The 11,814-nt window shown below is 35.2% G+C and overlaps 1 protein-coding gene and 1 long non-coding RNA gene across 3 annotated transcripts; one reads left to right on the top strand and one right to left on the bottom strand.

The window, feature by feature from the left end:
* Window positions 1-822: 822 nt before the first annotated feature.
* LOC122030239 lies at window positions 823-3,645 on the bottom strand. Of its 2 annotated transcripts, XR_006125360.1 has the most exons (5): window positions 3,285-3,644; window positions 2,662-3,202; window positions 2,353-2,548; window positions 1,844-1,932; window positions 823-1,227 (listed from the first exon to the last, which is right to left on the bottom strand). It is a non-coding gene; the product is annotated as an uncharacterized LOC122030239 (long non-coding RNA). The 2 variants fall into 2 exon arrangements; XR_006125359.1 differs by having other exon boundaries at window positions 2,353-3,202; window positions 3,285-3,645.
* Window positions 3,646-10,167: 6,522 nt separating this feature from the next.
* Window positions 10,168-10,626, top strand: LOC122028987. The gene has a single exon (XM_042587955.1). It carries the CDS (start codon window positions 10,168-10,170, stop codon window positions 10,624-10,626), a length of 459 nt encoding a protein of 152 aa, XP_042443889.1.
* The last annotated feature ends 1,188 nt before the right edge of the window (window positions 10,627-11,814 follow it).

Genomic DNA, 11,814 nt, shown 5'->3' on the forward strand with positions numbered 1-11,814 from the left:
AGTCGTATAAAGAAGCGTGCTTTAGAAGTCATTTCAGAAGATGAAGAATGGAGCTACGTGGCATCCACCCATAAATGGACATTTATGATGGAAGTGACAACTAAATCATTTTGCTACCAAAGCACCTCTCCACACACCCTCGGTACTCTTTTCTAAACAAAGCGCCTCTAATAGATAGCTTTTGAAGAAAAAAAAATTACTAAGTGTACTAGGTGTAAAGGAAAGCATGAATTTTTGGATGGCCCTAATAAAAGAGGGTGTTGAAACTTATAGATGAAGAAAGGAAATATAGTAGAGAATAATTTTTTGATTGATGTTTACTAAACTCAATAGGTTTATTTATACAAATTGTCGAAATAATAATGGAAAGATTAAATATGGTATACAATTTATAAGCATAACAATAAATATAATAGATTTGAAAATATTATTTTTGCTATTTGCACTACAAGAAAAAAGCTGATAGACAACGCTTTAAAAGCGTTGTCTATGTAGCTGAAAAAACGTTGTTAAAAGTACTGTTGTTAAAAGTCTGCTCAAAGACAACGCTTTAAAAGCGTTGTCATTTGTAGCAAAGACAACGCTTTAAAAGCGTTGTCATTTGTAGCAAAGACAACGCTTTAAAAGCGTTGTTGTTTTTTGCAAAGACAACACATAAAAAGCGTTGTCTTTTTTAAAGACAACGCATAAAAAACATTGTCTTTTTTAGCAAAGACAACAGTTTACAACTCATAAAAAAACGTTGTCTTTTTTAACAAAAGACAAGAGGTTTTAAACTACTATCTTTTAATACCAAAGATAAATAAAAGATAAATGAAAACGAATCTACTTCAATCAACAACATATTATTAAATAAACAACCAAGATAAATATATAAATTATTATCCTTACACTTCTATAACAAACATAATTACTTGCATACAAAGAAATTTTAATTAGGAGACATTCAAAGCTACTCCTATCGACTACATCTTATTACATGAACTTAAAGGATCTTGATAGATGTTACTTATCCTCTTGATTTGAATGTTCTTTACTTATTGACTTTAACCATCTTCTCGCTTAAATCCTGAAGTCTTGTTGATAGTTCTTCATCAAAGTACTTCTCAGTCACACTCCGAGGTTCTGATGCAGTATCACATAGCATGTAGTTGCTGCTCCTGTAATCATCCATACCCAAGCTATTTAGCTGGAGTTCCTGAATACCTCCATTCACCTTCAAAATATCTGAAAAAGGTACTACATGTAAAATTTCCACAATCTCAACATCTAATGAAAGGCAACAGGAATAAGCAAACAACATGTAAAATTTCCACAATCTCAACTTCTATCATGAAAGAAAATCTTATTCTAAAAAAATCAAGAAATTGATGCACAAGAATAGAGTCAACTGAAATAAAACTATCAACTAAACATAAAGACAAATATAGGGAAAGTAAATACCTTGATGATGACAAAGCAGTGTCTTTTTTAAAATACAATTAATTGGATGATTCTATTAATTGTTCAAAGGAGTGATATCTTAACTCACAATAATCGTGTGGTGAATATACATGGAAGAAAGCATTCTTATTTTAACTAGTCACCACTAACTCTGAATAAAATATGTCTATCACCCAATAGTTAATGTTTTCAGTAGCATAATTACATGGACCACTCTCACTTTTAGCAAGTGGTATGTAAGTTCTAAATTGAAAATAACAAGTTAGCATATTTAGGTTATTGATGAAATATGATGTAACTATACCAGCTAATGCGGAGCCTTTCAGTTAACTGCATATGTAGTTCAATTATGACCATATTACAATGCCTTCTAGAGTTCTAGATGCACAAACATATTTACCTGAGAGTGCAAGCACTTCAACCAACGTCTTTAGATGAAAAGTTCAAACCACCAAATCTTTTGTTGCTCACGGCCCATAAAAAGAAAATCTGAAATGTTATAGTATTTGGATCATACTATAGTTTGAGAAACATAAATGATAACTTCCTCATGCTAACTCCTTATTTATCATACATCACAATTAGTATTAGCAAGAATTATATTTTAAAGAGCAAGTATTTTTTTCTAAAAGAAAAAGGCATGTGAACTAATTATTTTTACTCTAAAATAATTGCTATTTATTGTGTCCCATGATTTATGATAACATTATTTTGCATATTTGTCAAAGTTTTCCATATATTCCACTTAACATACTTTGTGTTCTCAGTATATTTTCTTTCTCTAACCAGATTAATCATTACATGTGTATGCTTCATACTTTTATTAATAGAACAATGTGTTCCGTGTATCACAAGAATGATAACCTTTAAAAAGAATAGATAAATAGATATTCATAAAAATCATGCTACCTCAGAGTATGCCATGTCTTGAAGAGCAAAGACACAATAAACAGTGATTGTAGAAATCTGCCAATTCCTAATCAAGCTTTGCTTAGCTTCCACGTACCATAGTTTCTTCAGTTTCACCACTAGTTTCTTTTGCCTCGTACCCAATCAAGGAAGCCTCTAGATCGTCAACTTTTTCATGGTGCATGTGCAAAGTCTCCTGCAAAAGAATGAACCATAAAATACAAAGATATATTGAGATGGATAAAGCGATCCTCTAATGATACATTCTCAGCAATAAAATGGAATCAGGGATAAGCCAAAAGCACCAACTTCAATAAGATTGATCATCCCCTAATGAAATGAACTCAGTTTGTCATCCCTATTAGGTCATAAAGGGTCTTCACAATTATTTGGTCGGATCAAAATCCCTCAAGTATGTCAAACAGAATGTGGTTCTGACAAGAAATTCCCAAGCTCCATCTTGGTCAGGTAAATGAATCCAGACAACCATTATTTATACTCCTTGATTATGTGATCTTGATGCGGCGATGCAGTTTTGACGCCCAGCACCGCCTCGTCTTCCTCGGAGGATGCTGCAATTGCAAGCTAAGGTGTGCGTCGTCAGATGCTGGTTTGGCATTGTCGGAGTGCTTGGCGCCAAAGCCACTGTCAGAGTGTTCGTCGGTCGTCGAAGAGATGGGGAAGGCAACACCTTAACGGTGGGAGCGATAGAAGAGAGAGATCACATGGTATTGAGGGCTTCGACGCCTGCTTTGAGCTCTTAAACAGAATGAATCCGGCCACAAAATGGTAGCTTTTCGACTTCGAGCAATCGATCTCCTTCTCCTCCATGAGATCAGGTTTTTCATTTCTTTGTAACCAAAACCAAATTATTTATCTGTTAAAAAAACATCAAATCGGAGAAAACACCGCTCAAGATTCTTCTTTCATACCTAATCCGCAATGCTTTTGCCATCATCGTCGACCTTGTTGTTGGCGGTAGATTTAGGGCTCCAGAGTTGGGTGGAGCTCATCTAGTGTGTCTTATCCTTGCAATCTGCTTCAAGCTTCATCCCATTCCCACCCTCCTCTTCGCGATCGCTCCAAATGGATATGAATTCCTTGAAGTTGTGCCTGAGTCGCTCTCCTGAGCAGCGTTCGAGCTCCTTCCGGAGGAGTGGCAGAGGAGGTTAATGAGGGCGGCGCAGAGGAGGGTTTTGGCGAAGATGCGTTTTTCATGGACTTTTGGTTGAGATAGCTATGGAGGCTAGGTTTTGTGTAATTTTGAGGGAGGGGAATCGTTGAGGGAGGGGAATCGTTGTAAAATATTATCATAGACAACGTTTTCTTGAAAAGTGTTGTCTTTGACCCAATAAAAATACCAATAAACAACGGTTAAGTGAAAAAACATTGTCTTTAATAAGAAATATAAAACATAGACAACGCTTTTAGTTAAAAGCGTTGTAAAATAAAAAAAGACAACACTTTTTTAAAAAAACGTTGTCTTTTAAGTGTTGTTAAATCCCAATTTTCTTGTAGTGTTGATTCATACCGATCTTAATTGTGATGTCAAATATAATAAATCTCAATTGATTGAAATCAATTCAAGATTATTTTTTAAACTCAACGGGAGTGCCTGAACATTGAGTTTGAGTGCTAATTTGGCGAAACGTTGTCTGGATAATGATTTGGAAAATATCTCAGCAATTTGATCTTCAGTAGAGATGTAAGAAACTGAAAGTTATTGAGTCGTCACATGCTCACGAACAAAATGAAAATCAATCTCTATATGTTTGATACGAGCATGAAAAATAGGATTTGTCGCAAGATAAGCTGCTCCAATATTATCATACTTGATTTTAAGCGTAGCAGTTAGGAAAAAGTATAATTAAAAAAGAAGAGATTGTAGCCAAATAATTTCTAACGTCGCGCTAGCTATAGCTTTATATTCAGCTTCAGTACTTGAGTGAGAGACTGTAGGTTGCTTTTTTGAAAACCAGGAAATAAGATTTCACCTAAGAAATATAACATATCTACTAGCAGATCATCTATCTTTAGGAGATTCAACCCAATCGACATAACTGTAGGCAATCAACTCCTGTGAGGGCTGACAATATAAAAGTAGATCATGTAGAATAGTGCCTTTGAGATATCAAAGAATTCTCTTAACACATTCTCAATGATGTTCAGTAGGAGCACACATAAATTTACAAGCGCGATTCACAGCAAAAGCAATATCGGGTTATGTAATGGTGACATATTGTAGGACACCAACAATACTTCGGTAGATCTGAGGGTTAGACATTAAAGAGGTGGATGAAGATGCGATGAAACCACCTTCAATGATTAGTTTGGAGATGGGACATGCACCATCCATTTTAGCTCATTATAGAAGTCTAGTAATATATTTGCTTTGAGAGAGAAGACAACCTTCAGAATGTGAGAGAAACTCTATGCCAAGGAAAAAATGAGCATTGTCAAGATCCCGAATAAGAAACTCTTGACAAAGAAGATGGAGTAAAGTAGTAATACCATTTTGATTAATACCGATTATTAATATATCACCCATATAAATCAGAACAAATATTAAAAATTTCTCATTACATTTGTAGAATAGGGAAGGGTCAGTTTTTGAGCCAGAAAATCCTTGAGTATAAAGCCAGGTAGATAGACGATGAAACCATGCACGAGGTGCTTGCCGAAAACCATATATAGATTTCTAAAGTTGACACACATGTGTTGGAAGTTGCGGGTGGATGAATCTAGGTGGTTGCTCTATATAAACAGTTTCTTCAAGGTGTCCATAAAGGAAAGCATTGGAAACATCTAATTGTCGTATCGACCAATTGGAGCTAACAATATAGATAGTAACAATATGATAGTTGTAATTTTGACTACTGGACTAAAACTATCATTAAAATAAATACCTAGTTGTTGATTAAAACTATTAGCAACAAGGCGAGCTTACTAATGTTCAATAGATCCATCTGCACGATACTTAATTCGGTAAACTCATTTAGAACCCACAATATTCATAGATGGAGTACGAGGAACTAAGCTACAGGTTGCATTGCGAAGAAGAGCATCAAATTCTGTAGTCATCTCAGCATACCAATTTGGATCTTTGACTACCTGTTTAAAGCTAGAAGGTTCAACAAAATTTAAAAAAGTAATAAGAGCACGTGGAAGAGGATAACGAGTGGACATTGGCTGACATTGTGCATAAATATTAGTTAGAGGAAGCATTCCTCGAGGAGTATCATTATCAGAGCTACTTAGAGATGAGTATTCAGACGGATGGGAATCAGAACTAGAAGGTGGGATCACCACTAGCCGTTGAGTCTATAGGAATATATGGAGATGGAGCTGGACCCAAGATACCATCCCCCCTTGTACTTTCAATATGTCCTGATGAATCAATATGTGGGGATTCTAGTATATTACTCAGTGATATTAGATATGTGCCTTAATTATCTGAAGGAGGATCCAAGGTAGCAACTGTAAACGAAAAAAGAGATTAATCAAAAGTAATATGTCGAGAAATATATATCCACTCGATCGAAATATGGAGGCAACAGTACACATGATGCAAATTACTGTAACCAAGGAAAACACATTGTAGGGAGCGAGGGTAACTTGTGTTTAGAGTAAGGTTATAGCCAAGGATAACATGTCTAATCAAATATATAAAAGAAAGAGTAATCTGGAAGATAATTATAAAGTCTTTTCAATGGACACTTATTTTGAAGTAGTGGAGTGGGTAAACGATTGATAAGGTAGACTTCTGTTTGGACGGCATCATTCTAAAATTTAAGTGGAACTGAGACATGATTAAGAGGAGTTAAAGCAGTTTCAACCACATGACGATGTTTTCTCTCTGCGGATCCATTTGTTTAGGAGTGTGGGGACAAGTGACTCGATGGAGGATGTCAAAGGAAGTAAGATGACGATGAAGTGCTTGATACTCTCCACCCTAATCAAAATGAAGGGAGAGTATTTTACGTTCAAAATAACGTTCAACATGCTTTTGAAAATAACAAAAAATATTAAAGAGATCATATTTTCTTTTCATAGGAAAAATCCAAGTGAACTTGCTAAAGTTATCAACAAAAATAACATAGTAAAGAAAACCCTGATTAGAAAGAATAGGATCAGGACCCATACATCAGAGTGAATAATTTTCAAAGGAAAGCTAGAGTTGCGAGTAGAGGATACAAAATGTAGTTTATGAGATTTTGCTTTCATACAAGCTTCACATAAATGAGATGATAATGCTAAAAAAGTTGCTAACAAATGATTAATAATATCCTGAACAAGGCGTAGAGACGGATGACCAAGATGTGTATGCTAAGAGAATTTGTTCGTATGTTCTCCAACAAAGGTTTTGAGAGAGGTGGGTTGAAGATGATAAAGACCGTTTTTAGTGTCCCCTTGGAGTAGAATAGTTCCTGTCGCGGGATCCTTCATAAGATAATGATGAAGATGAAATTTAAAAAAAAACATATTATTATCAAGAGCAAATTGACATGTGGAAAGTAATTTTTTAGTGATAGAAGGAACATGAAGAGTATTGTGCATGTGAAAAGTACGATCACATGAATGAAAGGATGTGTTTCCAATGTGAGCAATTTGCAAACTTGAGACATTGGCTATTTGTATTACGTCAGGTCCATAATAAGGCGAAGCTTCTATAAGAATATCATACTCCGGTGTAACATGATAAGTTGCTCCAGAATTTGGATGTCATCCTCGGGTTTCAAGAACCAATGACATTGCATTAGGAGGGATGAAGAGTGAAAATGCTCCAGAATGAGATGATTGGGTACAGATTGCCAAGATGAGGGAGGGGGTCGATTTGATGCTATAAGTCTTCAAAAATTTAAATCATATCTTTTATAACAATTTTAAATATAATGACCATATTTGAAGCAAATCTGACAGCGTCCTTGACTTCGACCTCAACCTCGACCTCGACCTCTGAAACCTCTAATCTGATTTTGATGACCATGTTGAGGAGGAGATTGATTATGTTGATCAAGTTGTGGCGCTTTGGTAATCATGTGTGCCGATAAAGATAGAGAATCTGACATCCTTTGAGATTGTATTTGTAGAAGCCTTTCATGAGAGGATAACATACTATGAAGTTTCGAGTGATACTTGATCCATGTGAGTCATCACACTAGGAACAAAACTATCATATTGATGACTCAAATCTGCAAAAACATGTATTAATAGTTCTGGATCAGAGACTGGATGTTCAATTGCAACTAGGTTGTTTGCAATGGTCTTGACTAATTTCATATAGTCATTAATAGAGGCATCTCCTCGTTGCACAGACTGTAATTATAGATGAAGTTGGAGAACCTGTGCTCAAGAGTGGGATGCAAAAGAATGATCAAGAGCTTTTCAAATCTAACGAGAGGTGTTGAGGCCAATGAGCATTGGAAGTATAGGCTCAGTAATTGATGAGATTAACTAAGACAAGACTAATTGATCATTCTTAAACCAAATAACATAAGATGGATCATCTTTTTGAGGTGAGGATGAAGTACCATCAACAAGATCAAATAAGTCATAAACACAAAGTAAATGATGAAATTGTAATTTTCAAAGTAAATAATTATCATAGTCAAGTTTAACGGAAAAAGAAAGAATCATATGAAAAGGAAAAGATGTATCTTGTGATGACGCAAGAATTCCAGTAGAACTGATAGAAGATATTTCCCCCCTTTTTCTGCCTTTTTTTTCTATGCTTATTTTTTTCTTTTTGTTTTCTCATTTTTCCTTTTTTTTTTTGCTTTTTTTTCTTAACAGAAACGAAAAAGAAAAAAAATGAAAAAGGGAGGAAAAAAATAAAACTAACAAATAATAATTTTGCCTTGCTATGATTGATGTTGTCGAAGTTGCTACTGTTAATAGAAAAGAGTTGTTGAAGAAAGGAGAAGAAAACTCTTGTTGCCAATAGGAAAGAGTTGTTAATGAAAGGAGAAGAAAAGCTGCTGCTACCAAATTGCCATTGTCGAAGTTGCTGAGGTTGCCGCATTGTAGACGATGATATCAAACTCGATACAGAAACTCGTATAATTTATGTACCAAAAATTCAGAAGAGGAAACTTAGGAGGAAGAGAATATGACACTGATATCATGTTGAAACTAATAGATGAAGAAAGGAAATAGAATAAAGAATAATTCTTTGATCGATGTTTACTAAAGCCAATAGGCTTATTTATACGAATTGTCCAAACAATAATGAAAAGATTAAATATGGTATACAATTTATAAGCATATCAATAAATATAATAGATTTGGAAATATTATTTTTACTATTTGATTTATATCAATCTTGATTGTGATACCAAATAAATCTCAATTGATTAAAATCAATTCGAGATTATTTTCCATTATCGTCATTAGGGGGGTCTTGAGTCATAAGAGAAAACGAATGAAGGGTGAATGACTTACTGGGTCACTTAGAACGCAAAAGAGAAGTTTGCAAAAGAAAGGTCGCTAGAGAAGAAAATCGTGGAAGACGAAAGGTAAAGTGTTGCGAGTGGGAGTTGTTTAGGGTTTTTATAGAATATGATTTAATTGCAGTTGTTCGATCGAAATAGCAAACGCACCGAGGACTGTAATTTTTGTAAAGAAAGATGTGCCATTGAGCCGTATGAAGAAACGTGCGTTAGAAGTCGTTTCAAAAGATGAAGAGTCAAGCTACGTGGCATCCACCCATAAATAAATATTTATGATAGAAGTGACAATCAAATCATTCTGCTACCAATGCACCTCTCCGTGGGTCCCCGATACTCTCTTCTAAACAAAGTGCCTCTAATAGATAGTTTTTGAAAAAAAAAAATTACTAAGCGTCCATGACATAAAGGAAAGCGTGCATTTTCAGATGACCCTAATAAAAAAATTTACTAAGTGTCCAATCGTCTAAAGAAAATTTAACTGAATAAGTAGTCAATTAAAAGCCTATTTTTCATGATAAAAATACTATAGGTTAAATCAAGTAAAGTTAATTTAATCAACTTAAGGTTGTGGCTAAAAAATCAAAATATTTTTGTAAAGAGCGGAATCAATTGGGCGGCCAACTGAAGACCATTCAACTACTTAGTTAATGTTCTAATTTTAAAAATAATATTATTCGAGCAAAATTTTATCTACATGACTTTGCAAATTGACTTATATATTGTCGATTGAGTGTCAAGTTTTTCAATTGACTGAGCTCATGAACGGCTAAAGAATAAGCTTATATTTTGATCCAAAGGGTTGGTTAGCAAATAAGTTTTCATGATCTAAATTTTAGTGAACAAACATTAATAGAATAGTTGTTAGAACTTATAAATGGTCATTTGAAAAAAAAAATACAAAAAGAGGCTCGTCCAATAAGATTTACGCTGTGCTCTTTTAAAACTTTTTTAAAACTTTTTATTTACTGTAAAAACATTTTTAAGTTTATTTCCACATAACGAAAAATTAAAATGATTAATCAAAAAAGGGCATCTTTTGCGACCTCAGTAAAAATTCCTCACAAAATTTGTAGAATAATTCAATCTGCCTAATAATTATAGAAACATTCAATCTACCAAATAATTATGATTGTTATTAATGATAATTAAAATAGAATGTAATAATATCACTTTATTTTTTTTCTTAATTTCTTTTAAAACGCATAAAGATAAAACAAATTTTCTAAAAATATTCCAACGATTTGCCGGATCGTTACCAATTAACAAACCCCGCCAATAAATATCTGCGGCAATTAACGAAGAGTGCTCCAAATCCAATCCCTAATCCTTCAATCCGATCGCCTCTTCTCGAGCGGCCGGCGGATCGATGGCAGATTTTTCTCCTTCGCCCTCGTCGTCCGGGTTCTTCAACATCTGCGTGCTGCATTCGGTGGCGGCGGCGACGATAGGGGCGCTGATGATGTTCTACCTGGAGGCGGCGGCGGAGGTCGGGCACGGCCCGGAGACGGCGGCGAGGCTGCTGCAGGGGTCGAGCCCGCGCGACCAGATGTTGATCCACAACGCCGACTCCTTCGCCGGGCTGCTCCTCTGCGCTATCGGGCTGCTGCTCTTCATGGTGGCCTTCGTGGAGGATCGCGACTTCCAGGGTTTCTTCGCCAAGGGCTGCGTCCTGCTCCACGCCGCCGTCGCGCTCTGGCGCCTCTCCTTCGAGCGGCGCGTCGATGATCTGGCCGCTCACTGGCCGCGGCAGCTCGTCGGCGATTTACTCCTCGGGCTGTCGTGGGTCATCTTCCTCGCCCACTCCTGGAAGGAAAAGTACGACTAATTATTTCAAAATTAACAGATCGAGCGAGCGTTGTGCATATGCCGAGGACATTAAACCCCTGTTTATTTGAGTAGACGGATTTCTTTTTCTCCTCAATCCGCATCAAGGAAGAAAAAAAAAAAAACTAAGTTTCGTCTTTCAAATTTAATTTTATTAATTTAGCCTTTCGATTTATGTAAATTTAAAAAAAAAATTATTGATCAAGTTAAAAACAAATATCTGTTAAATTTGAATAAACCATTTAATAATATAAAGGATTGCTGCTTAATTTCTGTTGATTATTTTTGATTTAAAAGGTAGATTTGTTATTTTAAGGAGTTTTCTAATATCGATCCTATAAATATAGAGGAGGGTAAATATAGATATATAAATGTTAGATATATTATAAAATTTTTTATCATTATATCATAAAATGTGAAACCATCACATCAGTGTCTCCCCTAAAACCGGTCCGGTGTCCTGAGATATATGTTCCAAAAAAACAAAGCCCATCACGATTGTTCTTGACTTAAGATCTGATTTAAGCTTTACAATCTTGTTAACCTTTGGTTAGTCGACACATACCATTGGGTTAGTCATTTTTATCACAGAGTTCATCAACACACTCCTCGAGTTAGTCATTCTGATGCATAGTAATTGCAATTTGCACTCCACTCTTTAGACCTACTTTTTTAGGTTAGTAGCTAGAGGGAGAATTGGACTCTATGTTTTAAGATGATATTTGTTAGTATAAAAAATTCATATATTTTTATAATGGTATCGTATTATTCATTTTGAACCTAAATTCCCATGTATTTATTTTTGAGTTATACTTAAAAAGTCTCTTGGTGCGATCGAGTGCAATCGATCCTGGGTCAAGATTGAACAAGGTGACCAAGTTCAGATTCACTCAAGTTTAGGTTCTGATATTTTATTAATATGTTAGTAAGAAGTCAAGTAAATTAAGGATAACCGGATACTTGACTAGAAGTGAGAAGTCCAACAGCAAATTGGCAAAAGGAAAGTCTAAGTGAGTTAAGGTTGATCAAACACTTGGTGATCAAAAGCTCAACAGAAAGTTGACAAGAGAAAAATCTAAGTGAGTCAATGTTGATCGTACACTTTGTGATCGAAAGTCCAATGAAAAGTTGGCAAGAAAAAAGTATAAATGAGTCACGGAGGATCAAACACTTGGTGATCAGAAGTCCA

The sequence above is a fragment of the Zingiber officinale genome, chromosome 10B (assembly GCF_018446385.1).
Source record: "Zingiber officinale cultivar Zhangliang chromosome 10B, Zo_v1.1, whole genome shotgun sequence".
NCBI classification, from domain to species: Eukaryota; Viridiplantae; Streptophyta; class Magnoliopsida; order Zingiberales; family Zingiberaceae; genus Zingiber; species Zingiber officinale.